Source organism: Tyto alba, unplaced genomic scaffold (assembly GCF_018691265.1).
Source record: "Tyto alba isolate M040663 unplaced genomic scaffold, T.alba_DEE_v4.0 Super-Scaffold_10, whole genome shotgun sequence".
Classification (NCBI taxonomy): domain Eukaryota; kingdom Metazoa; phylum Chordata; class Aves; order Strigiformes; family Tytonidae; genus Tyto; species Tyto alba.
In genome coordinates this window covers 8,950,744-8,977,099 of record NW_024881262.1, presented here as the reverse complement: position 1 = coordinate 8,977,099, position 26,356 = coordinate 8,950,744, and the positions used below count along the sequence as shown (strand labels likewise).

General features: G+C 43.2%; 1 protein-coding gene across 5 annotated transcripts in view; it reads right to left on the bottom strand.

Annotated features, from left to right (window-relative positions):
- Nucleotides 1–26,356, bottom strand: part of LOC104363958 (calcium-activated potassium channel subunit beta-2) — a 154,192-nt gene that overhangs the window by 13,143 nt on the left and 114,693 nt on the right. For all 5 annotated transcript variants that reach the window (XM_033006435.2, XM_033006437.2, XM_033006438.2 and 2 more), the window contains exon 2: nt 4,725–4,835. In XM_033006435.2, coding sequence (XP_032862326.1) covers nt 4,725–4,835 — 111 coding nt within the window. The remainder of the gene's footprint in view (nt 1–4,724; nt 4,836–26,356) is intronic.

Genomic DNA, 26,356 nt, shown 5'->3' with positions numbered 1-26,356 from the left:
AACTTATGTCAGTGCGTAGACATAAAACAGACACAGTGCAATCGCTCACTGGTGTCATCAGAGCAGCTAGGACATAAAAGGGATACAAATGGACAATTTAAAAACAAATAGCTAATTAAGAATGGTTACAAACACTTCCCATGTGGCCTTGAGCCAAGAACTGTGCAATGAGAGGTAAAAAAAAGGATGGACTGAAGGGTATGTTGTAGAAATTATCTATTTGGAGGTGACTGGCAAAGGGGATGGTGTGCGGTGATTGCCTGTCAGGTCGATCTCCCACGCACGCCTGCCATAGTAGATAAAGCTAAATAGAGCTCTGCCTCGGGGGTCATGCTCAGAGCAGTTGTTTGGTTGCTCTTTTGCAAATATTTGTTATTCAAAGGCCTGAACAACAGAAAAATGGTAGCCCGGTGCACCTTGCCGAGGGCTTTATTCCTCCTGATTCCTTGCCAGGAGCCAGCCTGGTGACACACGCCGAGGCGTGGGGTGGCATGGCACGTGCCGATGTATGACACACCGGTCCTGACGCAGCCCAGGAGACACGCTCAATAACCATCCCTCCTCCTCCTCCCCGCTCGTGCCCGTGCCTAGGAGGTGCCAATTTTCTCCGTGTGATACTGGGAACATCTGCTAATACCAGACTTCACATTTTTGCCCCCGAGAGCCCTGTTCTGGGGGGACATGGTATGCTGTGCAGAATGTTTTGCCACTCACAGAGCAGCCTCGGCATCTCGTTAGCTGGAGAGGCAGCAGTGGCCTGCATGCTTGCGTGTGCTGCTCTGTGGAGGGGATTTTGTGTACGTGTGAACTTTTGGCACAGCTCAGGGACCTCTTTCTGCTTGGTGTGCTGGAAGAGTGCCGTGCTTAGCTGGCTGATTTTTGGATCCCAGGGCTGCACAGCCACAATTAGCTGACTGCTGCGGTGTGTTTAAGTACAGATCACTGCATCCCAGACACTACTCATCTAGGTGACTCTATCTAATATTTGTGATTACCTGTGATAACTCCCCAAATATGACACTGAGGGGGGCTGTTTCTTTTAAAGAAGTCCACCTGTCAGAACAGGGGGTCTCTCTGCCCTGTGCAAGGACAATAGAAAGCAAGCCTCCAAGGAGGACAAAAGGTCTTTGCTCCCTTGATCATTTCCAAACTGAAGTTCTCTCCTGCTAAATCTCCATGTTTGTTTTGTTTTGTTTTTTTTTTTATTTTTTTTGCCAAATTGCTCAGAGGATATGGGCTGGCTCTCTACCCAGGCTCAGCTGCCAGAGAGGAAATCTCAGCCATGACTGTGCCTGCTGGGGACAGAGCAGAGATTTCCCTCTCCATATCTCTCTGCACAGCAACAGTGCGGGGATCCCTCTGCAGTGTGGTCAGCAGCTCCTTACGTCATCTCCAGAGGAAGGCTTAGGGAGGACCTGGGTGATGAAATTAGGCAGCCCAGGTTATGTTAGCCTGAACACAAGAGAGCCAAGGAGACTTACAGTGTTGGTCTGAGCCTATCGGCCTTAATAAAGAAATTCTACATCTTCTGTACAGTTGCCCATATTTGTTGCAGCCAAGATCTTTATTTGCCATCATGAGGTACATGAACTTTTAGCACTCGCTTATATTAAGGACGAGGCATACCATCTTGCTCTGTGATCTGCTGGCACAGGACTGCTACACAGCTTTGGCAATGTGGTTAATTTATTGGCATATATTAGGAATGGTCCTGTATGCAAAGAATTTCCAATTGGGCACTGCCACAGAGAGCAGGAGAGTCTAAAGTAATGCTTCTTCTGACCCAGTGCAACAGTTCTTATTTCGCTCAAAAATGAAAATCGGTAGATCAATGAGCTCTACAAAGGTGGTCAAGTTTCCTCACTGGAAATTTAGAATAATCAGGCACCTGCAATTACTCTTTTTTTTTTTTTTTTTTTTTTTTTTTTTTTTTTTTTAAATAAACACAAATTACCTACTCTCATATTCCTTCCCTTGCAAAAGGACCATGGTGTGGCACTGAGGGAGACACTGCTTTCCCCAGCACTGCCTGGTCATGGGGATTTTCAGACAGGGATACCTGCCTGCTTGAATTATTACGAGTGACTTTGAAATCACATTCACTTCTCTGATATCACAGTTGTTTTGCAGATGACACACAAATTTCCCCATGTTGAGGTGTTTACTGATATCAGAAACCCCTCCTGTATCTTACCTGCAGAACTCCCAATGTTCTGGGATTTATCTGCTCAGAAGCCAATTTCTTTATATATTTCATTACAGTGTATATTTAGCAGCATTAGTTTTTGTTATTAGAGTTATGGCAACAGGAAATCTTTCTGGAGCTCTCGCAGAAGTCTCAGTGATGGTTGTAGAAGGATTACTATCTATACAAAGAGATTTCCTTTACTCAGTTCCTTCCCTCCTCCCCACCAACCTGGACCAAACTGAACCAAGCGAGCTTACAGTGTCGTGGAAAGCCTAATTGACAGCTGAGAAAGAATGAGGACTTGACTAGGCTTCCAAAGCATAAAAAGTGACAGTTGGTGAACTGTGGATGTCTAAACCAGCAATAAAATATATACAGTTTGGACTTGTTCCTGCAAAAAGAGATGCCTCAGAAGGTGATTCCTCCACAGCAAGTGACCCATTGCTGCACAGGTTATTATTCTGGTACAATCCTTCAAATGTCTGTGGTTGTAGCATGTATTAGGTGACAAATCTGCTGCTCCACATGACAGTCTTCTTGTCTAATGTTTAAAGAACAGAAATTCCTAGGAAGGGGTCATTTAGGGGAAGTAATTTTTCTAAAATGCACCACCTGCTTGATATAGTGATGCTGCTGATGACCTTACATGTGTAAAAATCACTGCCAGGCGCTGGCGGATGAGTTTTTCCCACCAGCAACACTTTTCTTCTGTGTTCACACCTCTCTTCTGCAGTCCTGCGGCTGCAGTCAGCACTCTACTATTTCCATTTTCTGTTCCTTCCTTTCCCTCATGCATTTTATTAATCACCCACAGGATATTAACAATTCCTTCTGTACAGCTCTACATGATCACCTGGGAAATAAACTTACCCAAAGACTTGAAAAGGTGCCTGAAATTACTATGGTTGCTGTGTAAGTACAGAAATACTTCTCCTTATCTCTCTGTTTCTGCAGACGGGCAGGGGTGAGTTCTGCCCAGGGTTTAGGCTGAACAGCCACCGGTGACCCCTGTTTACCACAGTGCTCAGCCCAAGCTAATAAGTCTCACTGAAGTGCCATGCTAATCAAGAGCACATGGCTTCCAGCCAGCCCAGCATGTGGGCAGATATCTCCTCCAAGTATCTAACCTTGGACTATCTTGTCCATGACAGTGTTTTAACACAGAAGAACATTAGCCTGGGGAAAATTCAATTAAAGAGGAGACTTGCAGAAGTACATGAGGCAGTTAGATAACCAGCTCCAACTGAAAGTCCATGGAAACTTGCTGCCAAGCTGGCCTTTGTGGCTTTGAAATATCTGCTGGGATCGGATTATCAAAAGAGCTGAACACCTATGCAGCCTTTGCAGAAAAGTTCAGCAAATGGGCTGGTTCTCCAAAGCAAGTCAGCATCTTGAGGGCAGCTCTGCTGCCTGAACTCACGAATGCATTTTCTCAAGCAGATGCAAGCAGTGATGTCTCATTAGAATAACTGAAGAGTGTGTTTTGCTAATTGGCACTGAAGATACATTGACCTCTGTTTTTGTTTCACCAGAGTCTGATTTTTTGTGATTACATTTAATAGTGACTGCAAGGGGAACTGAAGGAGAGGAGGCAAGGGAGGGAAGTGGGAAAGGAAAGAAAAGAAAGGGAAAGAAAGGCAAATGTGTCCAGTTGTGACAAGACAAGCTGTCCAGAAAATCTCACTACAAAGGAGAGAGATTTTGGAGGCATGAGTCTGAGCATTACTGACAATTGTTCTTTCATCAGTGATATTTAACTTCTTTCATTCTCAACTGAGTGCTGTCTTTGCCTGTGGACTTAAAACCTCTCCTTCCCTTTCCTTCTCTTCTGTGTAATTCCCTACTCCCCTGGGAGATACAGTAACTCACTTATTTCTGTCTCCTTCAACCTATTCATTCCAGCAACACCGCTTAAGTGGGCTGGTGGGTTGCCAGCTCACTTTCTAGCTGCTTGTCATCTCCCAGCTATTGTGCAATGTATTGCATGCAAGCTCATCCTCACACATGCATGCATATAAAATGACCACTGGATGCATCATCCATTATGTAGAACTTATGCAGGACAATGATCTGGCTGGGGGAGAGGAGGCACTGTGTGTGTGTGTTGTCTAGAGGGGGGTGCGGGAGTGGTGTAAGTTGATGTTTGGAAGCAGGACACCTGCAAAAGGCATAAAGGCTTCGCAGGGGTTGGAGCTGGGGCTGAAAATCTGTGGCTGGGGATTAGTGTGCTTTTAAATGTGCAGTGTGTGTATGTGCTGACCTCAGAGATGGTTATGGTATGCTGCTGATGTCCTGGGAACAAGGAAGACTTCAGCTCTGACATTGTCCCTCCGCTCTGTTTTGACTCGACACGTTAACCCTGGAACTCACTGTCTGGTCCTGTTGTTGGTGGAGCAGTAGTGGGGGGGTGAGAGGCAAGGGGTGGACACCCTTTGCATCCTTCCTACTTCTCTAGTGCTGCCACTGAAGAGAAGCTACAGGCCACATTCCTAAAGATTCAAACCTGCAAGAGACAGTCAGCACAGATGCCATTTACCTTTTCTCATCATGTCTGTAAGATGTAGAGCTCCGGCCACTGGTCCAAATAAACATTTTAGAGGGTTGCCCAGTGTTGGCTTTGCTCGCTGCAGTGGGACGATGGAAGGACCTGGGGGAAGAGGGATAATTTTTGTCACTGCCCATCCAACATGGCAGACCACATTATAGCCATCATGCCAAATCCCCTGTGGCTGTGTCCCGTGTGCTCTGAAAAATGGACTGTTTGTTAACTCAAGGTGAGATATAAAATAGTGGGAATGACAGATCAACATGTGAGAATGAAGGATAAATCTCATTAGTCCCACTGGTAAAATGTGATCCTAGCTAGTCAGGCTTAGCTATACTCTACACTGCAAAGGATTTGCATCATGGACAAGAAATCATTGGTAGTTTAAGAGAAGGTAACAGGTGCATCTAATGCTCTTATGGCAGTATTTTGGGGGGAGAAAGTGGCTACTCTTTAAACACATACGTGTTTATTGCAGTTTTTTAGTTGTACTGCAGCTCTCAGTAAGATAAGGCTCTCAAGGAAGGTGTCTGAATGAGGCACAAATATGAGACGTAGATGCAGCATTTTGTGGAAATGTAACTGATGTGACAAAGTTGACTTTCCCACAGATAAATTACTGTCCCAAGGCCATTTGGTGAGACCAGTTAGCTTCCTGTCCAGGGGCTTTTTTGTTTCACAGCAGGGTGTGAGACCTGTTACTTTCTCTCAGGCAATCAGGGTCTTCTGAAGAGGTGAAAAGTCTGAGGGGTTTCATTTTAGTGACTGAATTTGAACCTTGTGCTTCAATTAGATCTCAGAGAATCAGAAATGCAGAGTTGAAAAGATCTCAAGAAGTGTTGCTGCTCTCTTGCCCTGATTCAAGGCATATTCACTATATCTATGTAATTCATAGCAGATTTTAGTTACCCTCATTCAACTGAATGTGAACAACCATCTTTCCAGATGGCAACTTTATTGCCAGGCTGGAAGCATAGCCTGTATTGGACCTGCTAGTGGGGCTACAGCTCCCCTCATAGCTCCTAATATACTCCTGGTTTTAGTGAGGCCCTTCCTGGTGAGGGTTGTATTTTGCATTATTTCATGGCACAGCACTTTGTGCTTTTATTGCATTCAGAGAAAGGCTTAAGAGAAAAAATAAATATTCCAGGTACCAAATACCTTAATGCTGAAGTTTTAATGCACTGTGGGCCATTCTTTATCTCACTGAAAAATAAACCTGATTGTTCATGCTGTCAGCAGAGAAGGCACATGAATTCCTCAGTGCTCCTAGTCTGAAAAAATCTGTAATGTCACTATCGACATAATCATGCAAAGGGATAATTTCAATATTTGCATAGCGGTGAACCTGGGAGAATACTTAAATCCTGTGGAGGTGGCTGCAGGGGCAGCCTGACATGGACAGGAGCCAAAATCCATCCGTATGCAGACAGGCTGGTGGGTGCCAAGACACTGGGCTCTCCATCTGGAGTCAGCCCGGAGCCCCACCACAGGGTCCATGACGCAGACCCAGTCCAACTCAGACTCTGGTTGGGCAGCTGACTGGGCAAACTGGCTAAACTGGTGTGTCCATCACCTCCTCTCTGCTGGGTTCCTGCTGCTGTGCTCAGAGGTGCTGGATCGGGACTGAGATTTGCAGGCAGAGACCTTGCTTGAAATCGGAGATGGTAGTATTTGACAAAGCTTTTGTGCTGTATTCATGAACAGCAAATTGGACAAGAGAGCTCTCTAAAAGAAGGGAGGCGCAAAGAGGCGAATGCTCCCCAGCCCTTTCCCTGACTCTGTGTTCATCACTGCAGCTCTGGGAGCCAAAAAAGACTTTTCTTTCCATACAACTACTGTAGTTAAGTATTAGGGAATAAACAATAAGATGAGAAATTTCATCCCTGAAATAACTGTAGTTTAGAGGGTGAAATAGCATCTGCCAGGATGTAATCAAAATAGCCACTGACTAAAAGGAGTGTTTTTTATAGTGATACTGGTCAGAAATTTAGGGTGCAGAACCTTGGGTCTAATCCCCACTCTGGTTTATAAGATTACATCCTCACTACCTCAGACAGCACTACAGCAATTGCCAAGCCTGTGCTGAACAAGCTGGTGTTTCTGCATTGAGTAATGCAAGAAGGCTCAGAGCAACTATCCAAGGGCCTGGAGGCCACATTTGATATTGGACTGAGACCTGTCCCAGGCTGAGTCCCCTAATGCTGGAAGATAAAATTATGTGTTTGCCACTGCACCCTTTAGGATGTCACACATGAGCTGCATGACAGGAAAGCCTGTCTGGCACAGCTGCCACAGCCTGAGTGGTCCCAGAGCCATCAGGATATGGTGATGAATGCTAATAGAGAATCTGTTCTTAATTAAGCAAAACTTGGGCACACATTAGAAGTGATCAGCAGCTTCTGCCACCTGTCTGAGTCTACAGGGACACCTGGGCGGGACTGACTGGGCAGGGAGGCAGATTTGAAAGCTCCAGAGCAAATTGCAGGAGCACTGTCGGGGCAAGAGCTGAGCGAGAGGGGTCTGTCCCACTGAGGGAATGCAGGAGGAGGAAAAGAAGTGTCTCTCTTCCCACCAGTTAGAGTGATTTCAGGCTCTTCTAGTGCCAGTGCCCTGGAGCAGTCCATATGTGATAGCATCAATGCTGCCTGCTTCATTAGTTGGGCAATCCAAGCTAACCATCACTGTTTAACACACAATTGCACACCTAATTTTGTGTAAAATTGTAACATTGATGACATCATGGCAGCCACTCCAGAGGTCAGATATAAGTGACTGAGGTCCATGGTACATTTAGGCAGGGGTTAGCTGTAAGGTAAGAGCTTTTTGAGGAACAGTAACGATACAAACTCTCCAAGATCCTCCTTTGAAGGAGGACTTGTAACCTAGAACGTTTACAACCTACATGGCCACGTCCTGCCCCACTCTGTCATTTAGTAAATTTCCATGCCTTTCTCCTCCCCAGGTTAATCCCAAGGCAGAACTGTGAACTACTCTCCTTCCCTGTCCTCTCTCTCCTGAAAACACAAGTGGCACTATTTTTTATTTGCCCACTGCCTGAGTCAGCTGCTGGCAACATATTTTTACCGTGCAACAAGTAATCAGCCTGTGAAACTCATTACTGCAGGATGTCAGTCTAGCATTTAGAAAAATAGTGGATTGTGATTTTGCTTGAACAGACTGAAATCATGACAATACCTGTTAAAAGCAGTTTAGAAGAGGTGTTTCGAGCAGCTTTTTGACTATAAGAAATCTGTAGGGGATATTCCTATAGGGCAGTTTACCAGCAAACTACTGTACTTGATGTGACTTTTGCTAGTTGAGAAGCTGGGTTGGACTCTGGGTTTTGTGCTCAACTTTGCCTGAATGTTTCTGTCTTCATTACTGTGACATCAACACAGTTGTCTCTTGGCCCGGTTGCCACAGAGACAAGCAACAAGGCCAAGCTTTAGTTTTTTACAACACACCTCATTCTTTGTGTTTGTGTCTATTCTGAATAAATGCACAGTGGTAAAGAGAGAAATGCAGAGTGAAAAGTGTGCAGTCTTCTACAGATACATGTATGCCAGTGCCCAGGGCACTTCGCTGCTCTGCACTGGCCAAGGAGCAGCTCTGAGGGCCCGTGGTGCTGACAGTGGGTCTGCCCACGGCTGATCCACTCTTCCCATCTCCTGTTCTCATCCTCCTCTTGAACATTATCTTCTGGTGAATTTTATAGAGCTCATTAGAAAACCTGTCAAGGTTTCTACTTTTTAGCCATTTCAAGATGAAGACTTGAGATAGTTCTTGTAAGATTAGAACTACTCTGCCCCACCCTAAAGAGTGTCAACATGTCCACACAACAGCAACCACCTGAGAGGACTTCAGTGTGAAGAAAATATGCTGAGGCAGCAGCTGCTTCAAATTGCTCCATAAAAGATGTAATTCTGAGGGTGAATCTCAAAATCCCTTAGCTGATACCTTGGGAACTACATTACACGCTCTGTTGTCTTCACTTTCACCCTGGGTTGGCTGCTTTCCTGCCCCAGGCTTCACTTTATGTCACAATTGGTATGAAATGTCCCTTACCCCTAGGTCACCACATCTGTGAACAGCCAAAGAAGGATATAGCGGGCCATGTTTTTAGATGGAAAGCTGGCTATTATATGTGTGTTTATTTGTAATTGCCTCTGTCTATGTTAATCATAGGGTTTCTGAGACATTGGAGAACAATTTATGGCACCAAACTAATAAGGTTTGTTTCCCTTATGGCATTTCATTTCCAGGGCAATGTGGCCACTGTAAAAAGAGATGCACTTGCATTAATTTTGCCTCATAAAAGACACCCAGAGTTATCAAAAGCCAACAAAAGCTACACATTCACCTAAAGATATAATCACTGATCTCTTAAGCTTTGTTTGAATACACCCATGTCCTGCACTGTCCATGCTGCCAAGTTATTTGGATGCTTCATCCCAATATTTCCCAGGCAGAGGATTCATTTGAACCCCGACGCAGTTCCTTGTGAGCTCTGAAGTTTTCCTGCTAGGCAACATGTTAACCTCTCCCTGTGCCATAACACAACATGGCAATCAGTGTCAATTCTTGGACAGGCTGGGCAGCTGCTATTGAGTGGTGGGAGATATTTGGTCTCTCTCATGGCTGGAGAGAATTTTTCTGGGGTGGTCCCATCCACCATCGCCCATGGGAAAAGGAAGAGGCTGAAACTAGGCATCAAAGGCACCCTGCAAGGGGATGGTGGTTCAGTTGAATTTACTGAATGTGGACAGTTAGACTTTATGCCACAACAGGTCTTACCCATTCTTATGTCTGATAGTATGTTTTCTTGTGGCTTTGCTGAGACAGAAACCAGGGATAAGTATTGTGTGATAAAGAATTGGAGAATAAATAGAATGGCCTGTTGAATTTCTGATGTAAAGTGTAGCCTGACTGCTGAGTAGATTGGCATCCAAGTGCCTTAGTGCGTGGAAGTTTCCCAGGCAGAGTGGTGGAGTTAACTACTATATTAAGATGCTCCCGTATGATTCAGGAGATGATACAGGGGAGTTTTCTAGTCCTGGTATTGAAAGAGTGTAAGAGCTGGACCCATGACTAAAATCAACCCTGGAAATGTCTGACTCACAAGTATGTTCCATGACAACATGAAGGGGTGGATGGAAGCAGAGCTACACCAGGGAAAGGGTGAGGAGAAACCCAGCTGGGTGGTAAAAACTGAGCAGGTGTCTGCCTGGGGTATCTGAACAAGACCCACTGTGGCTGTGGTGTGACCTGAAAGCCCCAATACATGTCCCAGTGGAAGTCTCACACACTAGCACTGAAGATACAGGCCAGAAACCAGGTGAACACCTAACTGGCAGTTCCCCTGTTCTGACACAATTCAGAGGACAGTGTTTATTGTGTATTCAGAATACCTGTTTTCTCTGCAGGTCTCCATCTGAGCACAGTATCTGCTTGACCTAATCCTACTTGTCTGTGGCCATTGCAGCAGAACAGCAAGCATGGACCAAGAAGAACAGCAATAAGCTAATTCATAAAAGAAATGTATCTGCATTAGTAGAAGACAGTTACCACTTAGGAACATTTAACGCTCTGGCAGCAGCAACACTAAATTGTGAAGCAGCAACAGCAATATTAAATGGTGTATTTCTGCCTCGTGACCGGACTTTGCTGTACTGCAAGCTAATGGGCACGCTGCAGGACAGAGTGACATAAATAACTGTTCTTGTTGGAGCATCTCAGGAGCTCCAGTTGTACTAACTGCCTAATCCAATTGGCAGATGACCTTGAATTTGGGGTTCGTCATTATGGCAAAGGGAAAATGGACAATGGGCAGCTAGTGTTAATGTACTGACAAGAGTTTAGGAAGACTGATGGCTAATGATGCTTCATTAATGAATTCACCTCTATGCTGGCCATTCTCCTAAATCTGCACAGAGCTCAGAGCTGAACTCTCCATCTAGTTGTTAAAATTAATGAGGGAGACACCCTGGACCTAGGGTGGTCTTTGTGGGTTTCCATGGCACAGGCATGTCTAGGACACTCCATGGCCAAAGGAGGAGAACAACGGGGCTGCCAGTGACTACTGAAGCCATTACATGGGGATGCAGCTTAGCTGTGTGTGGAACACAGGAGCATTTGGTTTTGTTTTCAAAGGCAAAATTTCTTTTAGCTTCAAGTCATCCTTTAAGGTTGTTCATTCCCTCTACCTAGTATATACAGGAGTAACAAAGATATTCAGAAAGGCTGAGTCTGACCTCTTTGCTACATGACAACATGCAGTATATTCATGCTTCAAAATTAAATATTCCAAAGTAACCTCTAAACCTTCCAAATCTTCCAGATTTCCATCTCATTATATTTTTTCTTTCTTTTTTTTTTTTTTTTTTTTTTTTTCTCCAGTGCTGGCTTTCTGTGTTTTGAAAAAACCTTTCAAGCCTTGCCATTTAACTATGTCTTTCATCCCTAGGCTTACCCTTTCCCAAGAGCTACCTTCCTAGTATGAGTCTAAGTAGCCTACATAGCACTTCAGGCTGTAGACTTTACAGTCTTTACTCTTCCTGATCTTTTTAACTTTAACTTCCTTCTCCACATTTTATTTTCTATTTATTTTCCAGTGCCTCTTCCTATACATTACTATCCCTATGATGACTTGTTTCACTCACCTTGGTCACACTGTGTCAGTCTTAATTATTCTGATTTAGTTGATTGAAACAGCAACTTTTTGAAGAAATTCATGTGTCCCCAGGTCAGCTACAAAGGAGGGAGCTACCATCTGTCATTGCAAGCAAGAGAGCCCCAACCTCTCTGGCAACTTTCTGGCTACCTTGGAGTAGTCTGATGCTACGGCCTCAGCTTCCTTATCTGTACAAGGGATGTATTAGTCCCATCACTGCACCTGGCAGAGGACACTTTCAGGACGTCTCCAGGTAGCACAGCATCTAGTGAAGAGCCAGCCCTTATTACCATCCTCATGTTTTGGTGCTGGCAAGTTTGCAATCCAAGCATGAGGCAATGTCTCTCTTGGCATGTTGCAGTCACCAGGGATCAATGTTTGTGAGGAACAGCTGAGGATAATTGTCCCCTTTGCCTGTCAAGACTCTGCAAACATTTTTAGCTTTCTGGGCTGAATCTGAATTTATGTAGCAAGTGACACATTGGACAAGCACTATATTCATCATCTCAGCTGCTCTCTGGCTTTGGAGAGGGGCACAATCTGCCTGTAAAATGGGCTGGCTTTGGGAGGGGATGCAGCAATGGAAAGTGCGACACGCCCCTAGCCAAGTGAGCAGAGAGTTTTATGCGGAGGCCTGCTCTGCCAGAGACCAGGTAGAATTACATTGATGAGGAAGGATCCTTGGGGTGAGAATAAAGGCAGTGAAGTGCTGCGCTACCTCACTTTATGCTTTCCTTTAAATCTTAGCACAGTTCTCTGTAATTGCAAAGGGATATATCACCTTGGGTGCTGCACTGCACCAAAGGAGCTACCTGGCCCTGGACCAGACTGGCTGGCTAAGAACATATGGGTGGCAGTGAAGATGTTCTGTGTCTTGTGATCATGCCAAGATAAACCCAGTGGTAAACAGAGAGAGAGTGAGAGAAAGGAGACAAAGTAGAGGCTCTCTGCTCCATTTCTCCTCTGCTCCCGGGGCTGGGAAGTGTTTCCAGCTCTAGATCCATGCTAAAGTCAGTCTCTTTGATGGTCATCAAGACGGAATGACCTTCTCCCCAGCTGAGATTTTTTGGGTATCCACTCAACCAGACCTTAGAGGAGGCTCTTTGGGATACTAAAAAGTCTATTTTTAAAGAATAATTGGTTGCACAGTGGGAGCTGGACACCCCTGACTATGCTGAAGTGCCTTCTGATTCAACTCATATGTCCCTGCAGCACTGTCATCTCAGGGCCCTCAGATTTACACCCCAAACTGAAGCAACAGGGTGTTGGCAGTGCCATTTTACAGGTGATGAACATAGGCACAGGCTGCTGTGATTAGGCCAAAGTCTTCCAGGAAGTCTATGGTGGATGTAGTAGAGAAAATAGCCTAAAAGGTGGTGGACAACCTCCTTCCACTCAGAGAGGAGGGAGGAGAGCCAAGACGCATCAGAGAGTAGAGGCAGAGACTTGCTTTGGGGAAGCGCCAAGTCCCATCCATGGGGACATCCCCTCCAGCTTTGCACAGTTGTGCCTCAGCTTTACACCCCTCCAGAGAAGTCCTGATCTGAGAAATACAGGGCTTTTAAATATCCATGGAGAGAGTGTTTCATTTCAGGAAAGCAGTGCTAAAACCCTAATGGTGTGTTGGTGGGTGGGAGCACAAGGAGGGGAAGGGTGATGTGCTGCTGGGGACAGGGAGGGCACCATGAGCCCTTAGGGAAGCCATGAAAGAGAAGCAGATCACACGAGTGATGTGGCTGGGGAGAGAGGTGAGGGCAGAGAAAGATAAACAACACAAAGTAGCACCCAGAGGAAAAGCGCAAACAGGCAGGGCAGATACGGCAGGAGCATTTCTTCTCCCATCTAATTCCTTGAGCAGGTCAATCATCTTTTATCTTTTTTGACACAGTCCTTGTGCCATCGAGAGCGCCAGGCAGAACAAAGCAAAGGCAGAGACAAGCTAAAACTACTGCCCAGTGGGAAGTGAATGCTCTGGCACTATTTATTTTTCAGTCTACATTTGGATTAGCTGTAAAGAGCTGTGTGGATAAGCAAGCAGGCAATTACAGCTGGGACGTGCTGCTCATGAATGGAAACAGCTCCAATCTGCTCAGGACATATTGAAATTCTAATTCAGTTAGATTCCTTTAGTTACAGCACTCATCACAGACACTAAAAGAGATGGGATTAAAAAATAAATACAACTCTTATGTTGTCTTTGGTCTGCCTTCTCTGCTGCCCTTTCCCCCCTCACCTCTCCAGTTTTAGCTGTTGTTTGACTTTATTTTCTGTGGAAAAATACATAAGTCTGCATTTAGTCTGCTTGTTAATTTTTACAAGGATCTAGCAAACTGCAGCTGGCTGAACACGTGCACTGCTAATGGGTGGGCAGTTAGCATGAATAGTAGACCACTGCTGAGGTTTCACATGTCACATCTTACTGAAGAACATCACCCAAAGATGTCTGCTATTCCTACAAAAGTGCAGGTGTGACACTGAGGTGCAGAGCAAGAAGGTGATTTGCACAAGCTCTCCACTGTCTATCCCTGATTCAACTCCACCCGTCCTCACTGCCCCCCAGTAAGCTTCCTGATTTCGGTATTGTTGTAAAGCTACTTCACCATTGCAGACAACTGCTTTTGCACTGGGTTGTGCAGGTAAGTTAGGAAAAAGTCTGATCCAGAACAGTGGCCAGGGTAGAGGACCAGGAGTGCTTGATCAGGCCTGTCAGTGTGACCTGGCAGTTCAAGCAAGTTATTTAACTACATGCTGGTTGAGTTTCCCTGGCTGTCAATGAAAGATGTTGTACTAAACCTGCTGGCATATGCAAGGAGCAGTTAGTTAAGATCTAAATGACTGAGGTCGCCAGATGGAAGGAAGAAGAGGAGCATGAGCTTGTGTCTCCAGCTGCCTGTCAGTCATGCTTCCCTCATGACCAGTCTCTTGGATCTGCTGGAGGACCTCTGAATGCACAGGGATGTCTACAGACAGGCTGTGAATAGTACTGACCACATCAGCTCAGAAATCAGGTTATGACAGACACTGGATAGAGTTTAATTGCCTGCCTCAAAACTAAGAAATGGACTTGATGAGTAAAGTCAGATATAATAGCTCCATCCTACTGATATGACCAAGGCATGGAGCTGTGAAATAAGCACTTCACAAAAGCAAACACTTAGTTTGGCTCTCACATTCACCTTTCCTCTTTGTCTTATTACAAAAGGGTAAATTTTGCAGCATAAACACTCTGCAGTGGCTCCTTATCCTTCCAGGACACAGACTTCATCATCTGTAGTCCTCTTAGCTGAATATGATAAATTGTCATGTCAAATTCACAAAACAGAATTTTGTGCCCAAATGCTGTAGAAGAGCACTGGAAATAATTTTTTTTTCATACATAAATTTAATATAATTTTCACAGAATTTAATATTTTAAGTGCCCTTATTTTTTTAAATGCAAGTCTGTAGAAGCCCCCACCTGTTGGTGGCTGAATCTAGTTGTGTACAATATAGCTACATCTACATGGGCCTCTGAACTCACACATGTACTCTGTGGACCTTCCTGTTTGCTTTGCCCACCGGTAAGGATCTCCAAGTCACATATTAAGGACATAAACTTACTGCCTGACTGGAAAAACAAGGCAAAATCCTGATTCCAACAGGGAAGGTGCATGCCCTAGAGAACAGTTTCCAGTGTAAGAAGGAAGCATTTCTAATGGATTTGTTCATAATTAGGGTACAAATCAAATCTAGCCTGATAAGCAAGACTGGGAGAAAGTTAGAAATTGAGTGGGTTACAATAAGGCAGAGGATTAGAAAGACGGGAACACAAGATAAAAGATGATAGTGATGTGCACACACAAAAGAGAGCAGCAATGACTGCATGTTGCAGAAAGGAGTCATGAAATCTACAGCAGTAATGGTATGAAATGGATGGGAAATCTGGTGGAGTCAATGAGTCAAATGACTACTGTGATGAGGCTGATGAGCCCATCTTAGTACAATGCTGCACTAGTCTGCTAGGTCAAAAATCAGTGTAAGCACTAAATCATCTGCTTTGTGGATGAGTTCAGTGCATGATACACTGGATGGTACAGATGCAGACTTAACCTCCTTAGAAAACTAATAGCTTGAGAGCTTTACAGACATTTCTTTACAGATATGTTCTTTTAATTTACTTTTTAGAATAAAACCATTTTTTTTAAGAAACAGGAAAAAAGATAATAAGAAAGAACAAAAGGAAAGTCTCTGTAAGAGAGAACAATGTACATACGCCCTCTGTGCAGCTCTGAATCAACAAAGAGAACAAATTCTCTGCAGTCTTCCAAGGCCAACGGAGCACTCCAAACAGCGAAGGCGCCATGGACATGAAACAAAACCCCAATGTATTTTTGTCTCATAACTGGTCTAGAAATTAAAACGATGGCAGGAGCAGGCACAGATGCTTCCATTCCTCATATGGCAATAATTTATATTAATTACAACAAGCATCCAGCTTCAAACAATGTCACTGCAGTACTATTACTCTTGAAGAGTATTGAGTTTCCAAGGAGGTGAATGTCTTTTTCTCTCCCTAATCATGATTACTTGGCTTAATACTTGGGCTAAGCTTTCATTTAACCAAGATAAATGGATTTTTCCAAAACCAGGGAATTAACACTATGCATCACATTATTACTTTCTTCTCAGATTTCTTGCCTCATGTGCTATTTTACTCAGCTGCTAAACACAAATAACAATAAGAATAGGAAGGAGGAGTTGTGCAGGATCCCATATGGATTAAAGATATAAAAAAAAAAAAATCTTGTTTTGACCCATTACTTCGTCCTATTCTGTGCTAATATTTTCCTTCAATCAACATAACATAACAACATTATTTTGTCCTATAATTTCCCTTTCTTGAAACAAGAGTGCCCACACCACATTTTTGCAGATACCACCAGCCTATCTGATTAATATTTTGTTTCTTTCTATTTGGACTCCCTATTTATCATTTAAGCTTATGTGCCAATATTGTAGGTTAACATTCGGAAGAGCAGATGGGGAATTAGAGGCAAAACTTCTGTCAGTGATAACGAGACTTCCACACTTCATTTCCCCAGGGCACAGCGAATGTTTTCAACAGTGTTGCCTTAAGCAACTGGTGGCAGCAAAACTGTGGCAACACACTGAAGTTATCAGGATGCAGGAATAGATTTCCAGTTTCTGGGCCATTTGTGGGAAATTATTTTGTACTAGCTCCTGGAAGATACCCATCTCAGCATAGAAATTCAAGTGCAAAATAACCAGAAAGAATTGCATTTCTAGAAAAGTCAGTGAGAGGTCTGGCACTGAACAGCTTCTCCTACACAGGTGGGTTCACCTGACCACATCGCTGCCCAGCAATCTGTTTTTTGATGACCGGGGCAGGATGCAGATCCAGGATAGGTCCTAACTCGGGTCCCTAAACTCTGCAAATCCCATTATTTCAGCATCCATCCTGCTCTCCACTCCTGTGCTCTGCTGCTGTGGGGAACTGCAAGGCTGTGGATAGGCACCTTAGTGTGGGTGGGTGGCTTCCCTCCCACCTCCCACAACTCCTTACACAGTAGTCGTGTCCAGGACATGCCACAGGTCCATGTGATGTCCACATGTATTGTACCCTTCATCAGGAAAAAAGCTCTCACTTTTCTCAATCAAAGGGTAGCTCTGTGCACCGTTGCCTTTCACAAACTCAAGGGTAGCTAGCTGGTGTATTTGAGACTGGCACTTGCAATACAAAGGACCTCACAAAGTGGGAAGTGGCTCATCTGCAGCAGGCACAAACCTCTTCACCATCAAGGAATGACAGTTAGATGAACATCCCATCTCTGTCTTGTGGAGACTCTCCAGCTGGAGAGCCCCGTGGCACCTCACTGGGATCACTCACCCCCGTGCTCAGTGGGATTTGCTTTGGGCAGCGGGACTGTGCTGCTGATGCCACCCAGCAGTTGCTGAATGACAGAAACTATCCAAATCAAGGCAAAAGTCAGTGTCCTAACACACAGGTGAATAAAAGCAGCTTCTGGCTGCTAAAACATGCCCTGAAGACATGCAAGAAGCCTGACCAGAGAGCAAGAGCTTGCCTCTACCCTTGAGTGCCACGCAGATGGTCTTTGTTCAGATAATTACCACCAAATATAACTTGCACCATGTTACCTTCTCTGGTCTTTTTCTGTAAGGTGTCCATCATTTGGCCAGCCTCCACCCACCTTCTTCCCAATAACAAAAGTCTTTTATTAAGCATTTGATACTACCACTAATGAAACAAGGAAATAGATGTTGAAAATCAGGATGTGTGGGTTATGTCTGTATTCTCTACTTTCTAGGGAAGTTTAACAATTGCCTGTTAATTTTCACCCTTTTTGGTGCTTTTATGAAAGCTCTTTCTGCCTCTGTCTCACTTAAGAATCCCTGAGCCCCAGCAATCAGGTGAACTATATTCAAATAAAAATACAGAAAAGCTGTGTTTTCACATTGGCCTTGAAATCCTGAAGGTCATTTACACCTCCCACAGGATACAGCAGCTGTGTATCTCATTATAAAGGTGCTTTACAGCATAGTTTGTGGCTGAGAGGATTGTTAAGTTTAACCAAAAATGTTTCTCATATGTAGATATTCTCAAGAGCCTATCTTGCAACTAAAAGCTGCTATTTTAATTCTTCATTTTATTTAGAACTATTAAGCAAACATACCTGTGAGAATACTTGTTAAGGTACCATCTAACACCAAGTAGGTGACTTGAGCCGGCCCTATTATAACACTTGTGTGCTGCTTGCCGTAATACGGTGTAGTAGGTAAATAAAAGCTGGTATTCTTCCTCCTAATGTATTCAGAGGGTTTTTCTCCCATATTAATTTGATAATAATAATTCAATTACAAAAAATGTTATCAAGGGCTGCTGTAATATGAACTGCATTTTTACTTCATAGTGTGTAAAATTTAACTTTCACCCCCACCTGCTCTTCTTCCTTACACTGGAATTGCTTCTGTGAATTCCCCAGCTCAGCTTTCTTTTTTTTTTTTTTTTTTTTTTTTTTTTCTTCTTTTAAAGATGATGTACAAGCTTAATGAAGTCTGTCATTTCAATGCTCTTTGATATGTACTTCAGAAGAGATCGGGTACTTGATTCTTTTCTTATTTACATCAGCGAGGTCATGAGCTGAATGCAGAAGTAAGTGAAGGGGTAGGGCAATGCCACAGAACCTGTCAGCACCAGAGCAAAGGTATTTTTTCAGTTTGCTGTGGTCCCTTAGCAAATCCTAACAGCTGGACTAATATTGGATGTAATTGAAGAAATACTCCCCTTAAACTAGTAGGAGGTTCGGTATCTAAATATAATCCCTGCTGAAAGAATGCTCAAAAACTGGATTTTGACCTTCATGTCAGCCAAAAAGAGATTTTCAGTAGCTGTAAAGATATAAAAGAGAATATGTGGAACATTTTGCCCAATAGTAGCTTTCTGATTTCTTCACACTGTTTGTATTTATTTTTACCTTTTGCCACAATGAAAATTCAAGTCCAATATTCAATCAACGTCAAGCATTTCATTGCCTTTCCACTCAAGTGCTTGAGTCAGGTGTTTAAAATGTAACACCAGCAGCACTGTGAGTAGTGGATACATAAGTACATGGAAAAATCAACCTTTTGCACTATAGCCCAAGGAAGCGCCTTTTATTTTTGTCTTTATCCTGGTAGGATAATTTGCGATCAGAACATGTTGCCATCAAAAAATGATCTGCTATTGATGTCTTACAGTTATTGGAGAATATTGTTACTGGGGTATCTCAGTTGCCAGAGTGTTCCCCTTTCAGACCAGTTTGCTGGTGCAAAGTTCTGAGCTTGTGGCAGGAGCCCCACTATCAAACGCCTTTGCCAACGGGGAATTGGGAACTCACTTCCTCTCACTTAGGTGCATAGAAAATCAATGTTTACTTAAGCTGGAAGGTGGGAAGCTGGAGAAGAACAAGAATGACCTTCACTCTTTGCCTTTCCAGCTTCCTTTTATGCCACCAGGAATTTCTTCTATCATCACCTTGAAAGCTCCTGCTTCTCTCACTGCTGCTGGAGCAACAGAAGATGCTCATCCAACCCATTGCTATCATCAGTCCTACCACAGGACACCTACACTGGCATTCGGGTTGTGGAAGACAGCACACCCAGTTCTGTTTTCTGCAGGTTTAGAAACACAAAAGAAATTCCTGTGGGGTATGCAAATATTGGGCATTGGCCACTGATCAGATATCCACATCCACATGGGGATTCTTACAACGTGTACCCTGCAGCAAATACAAGCTATTTGGCTGACCTGGAAAGTCAGGCTGGCTCCAGGACTGCCCTGGCCCTCCTCCTTTCTGCTTAACTCTGAAAGAGCGTCGCCCCAAGCGATAGTTGGCAGTACTTGGAAGAGTACCAGCAGTTGCAATATGTAACAACTGACAGTATATCCTAAGCATCTGTATTTTCACTTCTATGGAAATCATGGAGCTGATGTAGGAGTACTTAATTTGAGAGCTGTAACACAATCACAGTGAAAAGCAGCACTGGAAGACCACCTGTGGATTTCGGCAGATCAGATCTCCCATAGTTAAACTAAATATCATCACACTGTACATGGCTGCTGATTTTAGGTTTGCTAATTTATAAAACAATGTGAAGAAGATGCTACAGTTGTGAGAGGAGCAGCTGAATTATAGGTACTTAGGCAGTAGTATAGGGATATGAATTCTGTTTATTGTACAAACCTGCCTCTATAATTAATAGAAATAGTAACATTTCCTTGCTTTGTTTTCAGTAATTCAGACTGATAGATTTGGAAGATCAGAACGGATTAGGAGACAGTTTTGGAAGAATAGGAGAGAACCAAAGCACTTCCTTGGCTTTTTAGCATCAGTCCAGAGCTCCTTCTTCAGTGTGCAAGGAACAAAAGTACTAGCAATGCTCTGTGTGTAATAGACCATCTGTCACCATAAGTGTAGCTTTATTTTATTTTTCCCTGCTTCTGGGAGAAGAGATCCAAACTTCCTTAGCTGCATGTCTGAAATAAACATTATGAAATGTATTTTAAAACCTTGAGAAATAGCCACATTCAGTCAAAAGCCTGCTTAAACCCCAGCAGCTCTCTAACACCAATTCCAACACCTCCCAATAAAAACTGGCTTCAAGATTTACCTAACAAGCTGCAAATGATCCGAACACCCATGTCTTTTTTAGTGGGAATTTTATAGGCCTTTCCCCCTCTCTTAGGAAGCATAAACTTATAAAGGTTTAAAATTGCATTTTATTTATCTCAATGGTATAGTATGATATTGTTCCCACAGAAACACTGGTGATACTTTATCATGGTAGAGAGGAGGGCACCGCATGGAGCAGAGGTGATGCATGAGCCAGCTTAGCCATGGCTGATGACAACCAAAATATAGTTTGAGCATTATTTTATTATTTTGGGTGCTTCAGGGACTGGAAGCAAGGGGTGTTCAGAAAGGAGCAAGAAAACCAGACAGGTACACAAGGGGCCTTTCACCTCTCCTGGTGGGAAGCTTTGCCCCACCAGCCCTGTCCCTCTTGGGGTCAGAGGCACAGGAATAGGTATGTCACAGATGATTTATTTTCCCAATGATTCATTGAAAAAAATATTAATCTTAATAACTTTCTAACATGAAGTATGTACTGACCACTGAACTGCTCTAAGAAGGGCCTTTTATTGATATGTCTCTTTAGCCAAACATAATGCAATTAAATGATTGGATTTCATTACGTATATTGACATAGTGTCAGTGACAATTTCCATTCTCCCTATTATTTCTATAAATAAAGTCATCTACCATAATTATAAAATATAAATGTGTGAAGACCTCCATTAATTCTTCCCCATATCAATCTAAGAGCTGGGCAGATGTTTATTAATAACTTGTAACACTGCGTTCATCAGCTGTTACCAAGAATAGAAAGGTTGAGACCTGATCTCATGATGAAGGTTAAATAAGAGCAGATCTAGCTAAAGCATAGAATAAATCTTGGCTTCTGGTTAATGTTTTGACAATATTGGTGTTTATCAAATTGCTTTTTAAACTTTTAATCTCTCTTTCTTCCCCTCAGTGTGCTTTGGACCATGTATGAAACTCGGTGGTGCTCCCTTCCTTCCAGCAGCGAGTTCTGCAGTCCTTTAGCTGCATCCTGATGACGGTTTTGATTTCAGTGAGGCTGAATTACATCAGCCTGTGACCTGCCCTCTTCTCCTCCCTCCTGGAGGGTATTTAAGGAGCAGCAGTGCCAGGTGAGAGCTCAGGTCCACCTCATTTTGTGCCAGGCTCCCAGTGATGGGTGCTTGCGGTGGATGTGAGAAACAGCAGGTATGTGATATTGTGGTTGGCAGGTTTCAGAGCTGGTCTAACCTCTGTACCAAGCCATCTCCCATTGTCACCTTCACCGGATCTTTTGCTAAGGAGCTCCACAATTTACTTATGTTTTCTGTGAAAGTACTTTTTTTTTCCCCGTTTCTTTTAAATCTTGTTCTCACTAAACTGAAGTCACTTCCTGATCTTCTCATTTCCTATTTGTCGGGTGTTTTCTGCCTCCCTCCACTCTGTTATTTCTCACCACCACCTGGACTTGTTCTCCTGCCACTTACTGACCAGGTTTGGTGCGCATCAGGGCATCTCCACTGACTTCAGCAGTGCCACATTGACTTGTACCAGCAAAGACACTGTCCTGTGACCTCTGCACTCACGGAAGATGCTTGGCTTTGTGTTTATGTGGCAGTATCGAGCAGCTCTGAAGTTCAGGCTGGTGCCAAACTCCCGCTTGCTTGCATTCTTGGTGTGCTCAGACTGCTTACAGGGGCAGGAAGCACTTGATTTCTGGGATGAGCCAACTGTAGTACAAACAATGCTGATTCACATCAGATGTTCACAGAAATAATCCACAATATATATGTCTGTTTTACTGCATTGAGACTGCAATGGAGCCTACTTCCTTATTTTAGGAAAAGTTTAAATCTTGCTAGCAAAACTTGATGAACTTATCCTGAAGGACTGAGCCTTTCAGGCTAACCCAATTTTTTTCAATTGATAATTATTGTGATTTTTTGCAAGCTCTTAATATTTTCATGTACACTAAAGTGGATGAGATGAAATTGTACATGTCTCGTGACCTTTTCTCCACAGAATACTGGGCTGTTGCCATTCCTCATTTAAAGTCAAGCAAAGCATGGCTGTTCACAACTGGGATTTACTTTTCAGGGCAAGATGTGGGTGGGGCAGCATGTGATCTGGACCTGCCTTTATATTTTTGGCTGGGCCACACCTGAAATGAAAGTAGAGCATCTTGTGAGTTGTCCAGGGCTGGAGCTGGCCTTGTATCCAGCACTGAGTAGCTGGAGTTCCTGATATTCATCGGGCCTCAAAGAAGAATTTAAATAACATTTTCAAGATAGTTTGTCTGGACTACAGCGTAGAGTAGGCATGACCCAAAGCCTACCATACAGTCATCAGCCTAAATCCTGAACTGATAAACTGGCTGATACATACTTTGAAAGATTGGTAGCGGTGGCTAACACAGCCCCATGCCATGCCATGCCATGGCAGCTTCAGAGGCAACCAAGGCAGATGAAAAAATCTCAACAAGCCCAACCAGAGGATTCATGTCAAAACTTCTCTTGACCTCAAAAAAGAACATGGGTGAAAAATTAGACTGCCCAGCCATGGAAAATACATGCATGTGGATACACATGCTGCTCCTGTGCTCTGCTCTGGGTTGTGTGCTCTCCTTTGCATTGATTTCAATAACGCTGCTCAGACCTGGTTTTGTACAAAGTAATGTTAAATCCATATATAAAAAAAAAATTTAAAAAAAAATCCAGTGTTGCTTCTACCACTTCTAGCCCTTGCCTATCTCCTTTGAGTTAGATGCTGCTTGTCTATTCTCTTGTCTGACATCTCTGAAACTATCCACTTACTTTTAGCACTCTCTTTCCCTTTCTTGGAAATGCTTTTGCAGAAATGCATACAAACAGCTATTCGTCAGGTCAGCATTTCAATTAGTTTTAAATTGTACATTTCTATTTCCTGGGTCTTTACTTATTTATTATTATTTATATTGAATCTTTTTCTGAGTGTTTGCATTGATTCCAATAACTCTGTTGGGTGCTTATCTGTATAGATAGATCAATAGCTTTTGGACTGCACTTTCTGGAGCAGTAGACTGAGAGGCTTCCCTCAAGCCTGAAGGTTTCTGTATTGAATATATTAATACAGAAAGCTATTACAAATGTACGGTCCATACAATTACTTCAATCTCATGCTAAAGCAAATGGATTTTGTATGTTTTCTTCCTGGCCAGTTGTATTTAAGCAGTTACCAATCTTAAACCTCTTTTTTCCATTATAGACACCTTCAGTTCATGAGGGGAAAAGACACTACTGATGTCATGATGACGCCTTTTCAACGGTTGACAGGGTTGGTTTAATTGCTGGTCCCTGCAGACAGAGGTGTGTGGATCATCCTGGGCTTCTCCAAGGGATTAATCTAAAGGGAGGATCTAGTAGGAATCAATCTCCCATCTCGAATGAGAGATGCTCACTTCTCTTAAATTGCAGTAAAACAAACCCTCCTCTAAACTGATCTGAAATAAAATCAGGCACAAACTAAGACTTCATTTCTTTTTCTAGCTTGCTCGAGCAAAGACCTCTTTGTACTGTCTTCCTCCAAGCCAATTTTGGGCTAAGTGAAAAAACATAGTCCCACAAAATCTCTGTGTGAAGCCACCGGGAATGCAGTGAGATAATAGTGTAGCAAGATAAGGAGGATTAAGATTACTTCTGGGCTTTTTAAGAAATAAGGGGTGAAAAAGTTAATGGAACACTCAACTGGGAGACATTGCTGAGACCTACAAGAAGTGATAGACCGAGATTACTGGGTGCACGGCAGTTGTTTTGTATGAAATACTATTGCATGGACAACCTTTTCCATGTACTTTGAAGCCTGCTGAATTCCACATGGATTATGTCATGGAGCCTTTAGGAGCTATGGGTAATGAAGCTGATCACTTCCAGCTGATGTGTGCAATAAAGAAGTAGCTGAAGTACAATGAACTGGCCATTAGTGAAATGAGAAATACAATAGCTGGCAACACAGTGTCATAATCACTGAAAGATGGGCAGCGTGTCTCTTGTTGACTATTTGTGGATCCCTCAGAGGATGATCTTAGGATTCTTTTGTGGGGTCCACCTATTGATTACACCTCATATAAGAAGGTCTGATGTTTGCCTTCCACCCACTTGTGATTCTTCTGTGTCAGTTTGGTTCTTGTTTAATGCAGGAAATAGCTCTGGCACAAACACAGTGGTGCCTGCTGTGCTGTCTTCAAGAGTAACACATATTGAGAATTTGCTTGTATTGTTGTGGAAATTAGATGTTACTTTAACTGCTGTGGTGAGTTTGAGTAGAATATTCTGTAGAGACAATAACAGCCACTGACAATCCAAATCCAGTGGAGGCCTGATCCAGCTTGTATTGAAGCTGATGAAGCATTTCTATTGTACTTAACGGACATTGGCCTCAGCCTTGAAAGAGTGCACTTCAGATTTAACTTTTCTGCTTTTGCAGAGATCTTATTAAATTTGCAGAGTTGGTACTAGATTTGCTCAGTGGTATGAGAACATTACTATTCTGTTGAATTACTTCTTCAGTTAATAATATATTCTTTTCTACAAGGATTTTTGTTTCCTAAGTCCTTTTTACCTGTTTGCCTTCAGCTGGTTAGGGAATTCATTTTCTGCCTTGAACTACTATATACCATTATCTTGCAGGATTAAACAGCTCTTGTCCACTTCTCAAATGAGTGCTTTTCAAATGGGTATGCTAAATTTTATTTTTGTTTCCTGAGCAGAGTGTCCCTTTCTTACTGGTGGAAGCAAAACAAAAAGTCTACTGAATTATGAGGAAACCTAAATTAAAATAGGTTCTTGACCCCAAGCTCTTTCAGGGCAAGGCTTCAGCACTAACTTCTGTGGAAGCCCTCCTCATATGTGAGCCTTTTCTATCACAACATACAGATACACTTTGTGAGCCCATTCCTAACAAAACAGATCTCTGAGATACAAAGTGTATTATATTATTTGTAGTATTTACACCTATAATACCAGCAGCCTGCTAAGTGATTTGAAGCGATATTAAAAGACAAAGTCATTGCCTAAAGAGATTAATATTTTATTAAAAATAAAAAAATATCCATACTTTGACTCTGTAAGATACTGGATTAAAAAGGCTTTTCTCCTTAAATTAGCTCACACAAATATAACCCCCCGAAGGGAGGGAAGGAGGCAGCTGTGGAGGGAAGGGAGCCAGCACGGCCGAGTACAAAGCGACTTTCAGCTGCCTCATCCGGAGATGCACTTTCAGCCTCAGCCTGGGGTCCTTAAGGACACTTTCATCCCTGGGAGACCAGCTGGGATCAGAGAGGGTTGGATCCACCGTGCCCCCCCTGCATGGCGTTCCCTGCACAGAAGCGAGACCCAGCCCCGCTCCATCCGGGACCGGGGATCCAAGGGTGGTGTGATGGGCATGTAGCCTTTGGATCTGCCTGTTCCAATGGCAGCTCTCGCTATTGGAAAAAAATCAGATCGCTCTTTCTTTTTGTCAGAAGTCAAGAGTGTGTAACGCACAGTTTCTCAGTTCTGATTGCTTTGCACAGATAGCACTATTCCCAATATTTTGTCATAGTACAATTATTTGCTATTTCTATGTGCAGCACATCACAGTGTCAACATTCTTTATAAAAGTATACTGAATTGTTTAAAAATAAAGGAAAACTAAATAATAGCACGTGAAGAAATCTCTCAGAAAAGGTTATATTTCTGCATTAGGCATACTTGAAGTTTAGTGGAAGTAGGATACTTCTGCCATAATGGACAACAGTGAGAGTGAAATGGAGCACAATGCTCAGGAAGGGAGCA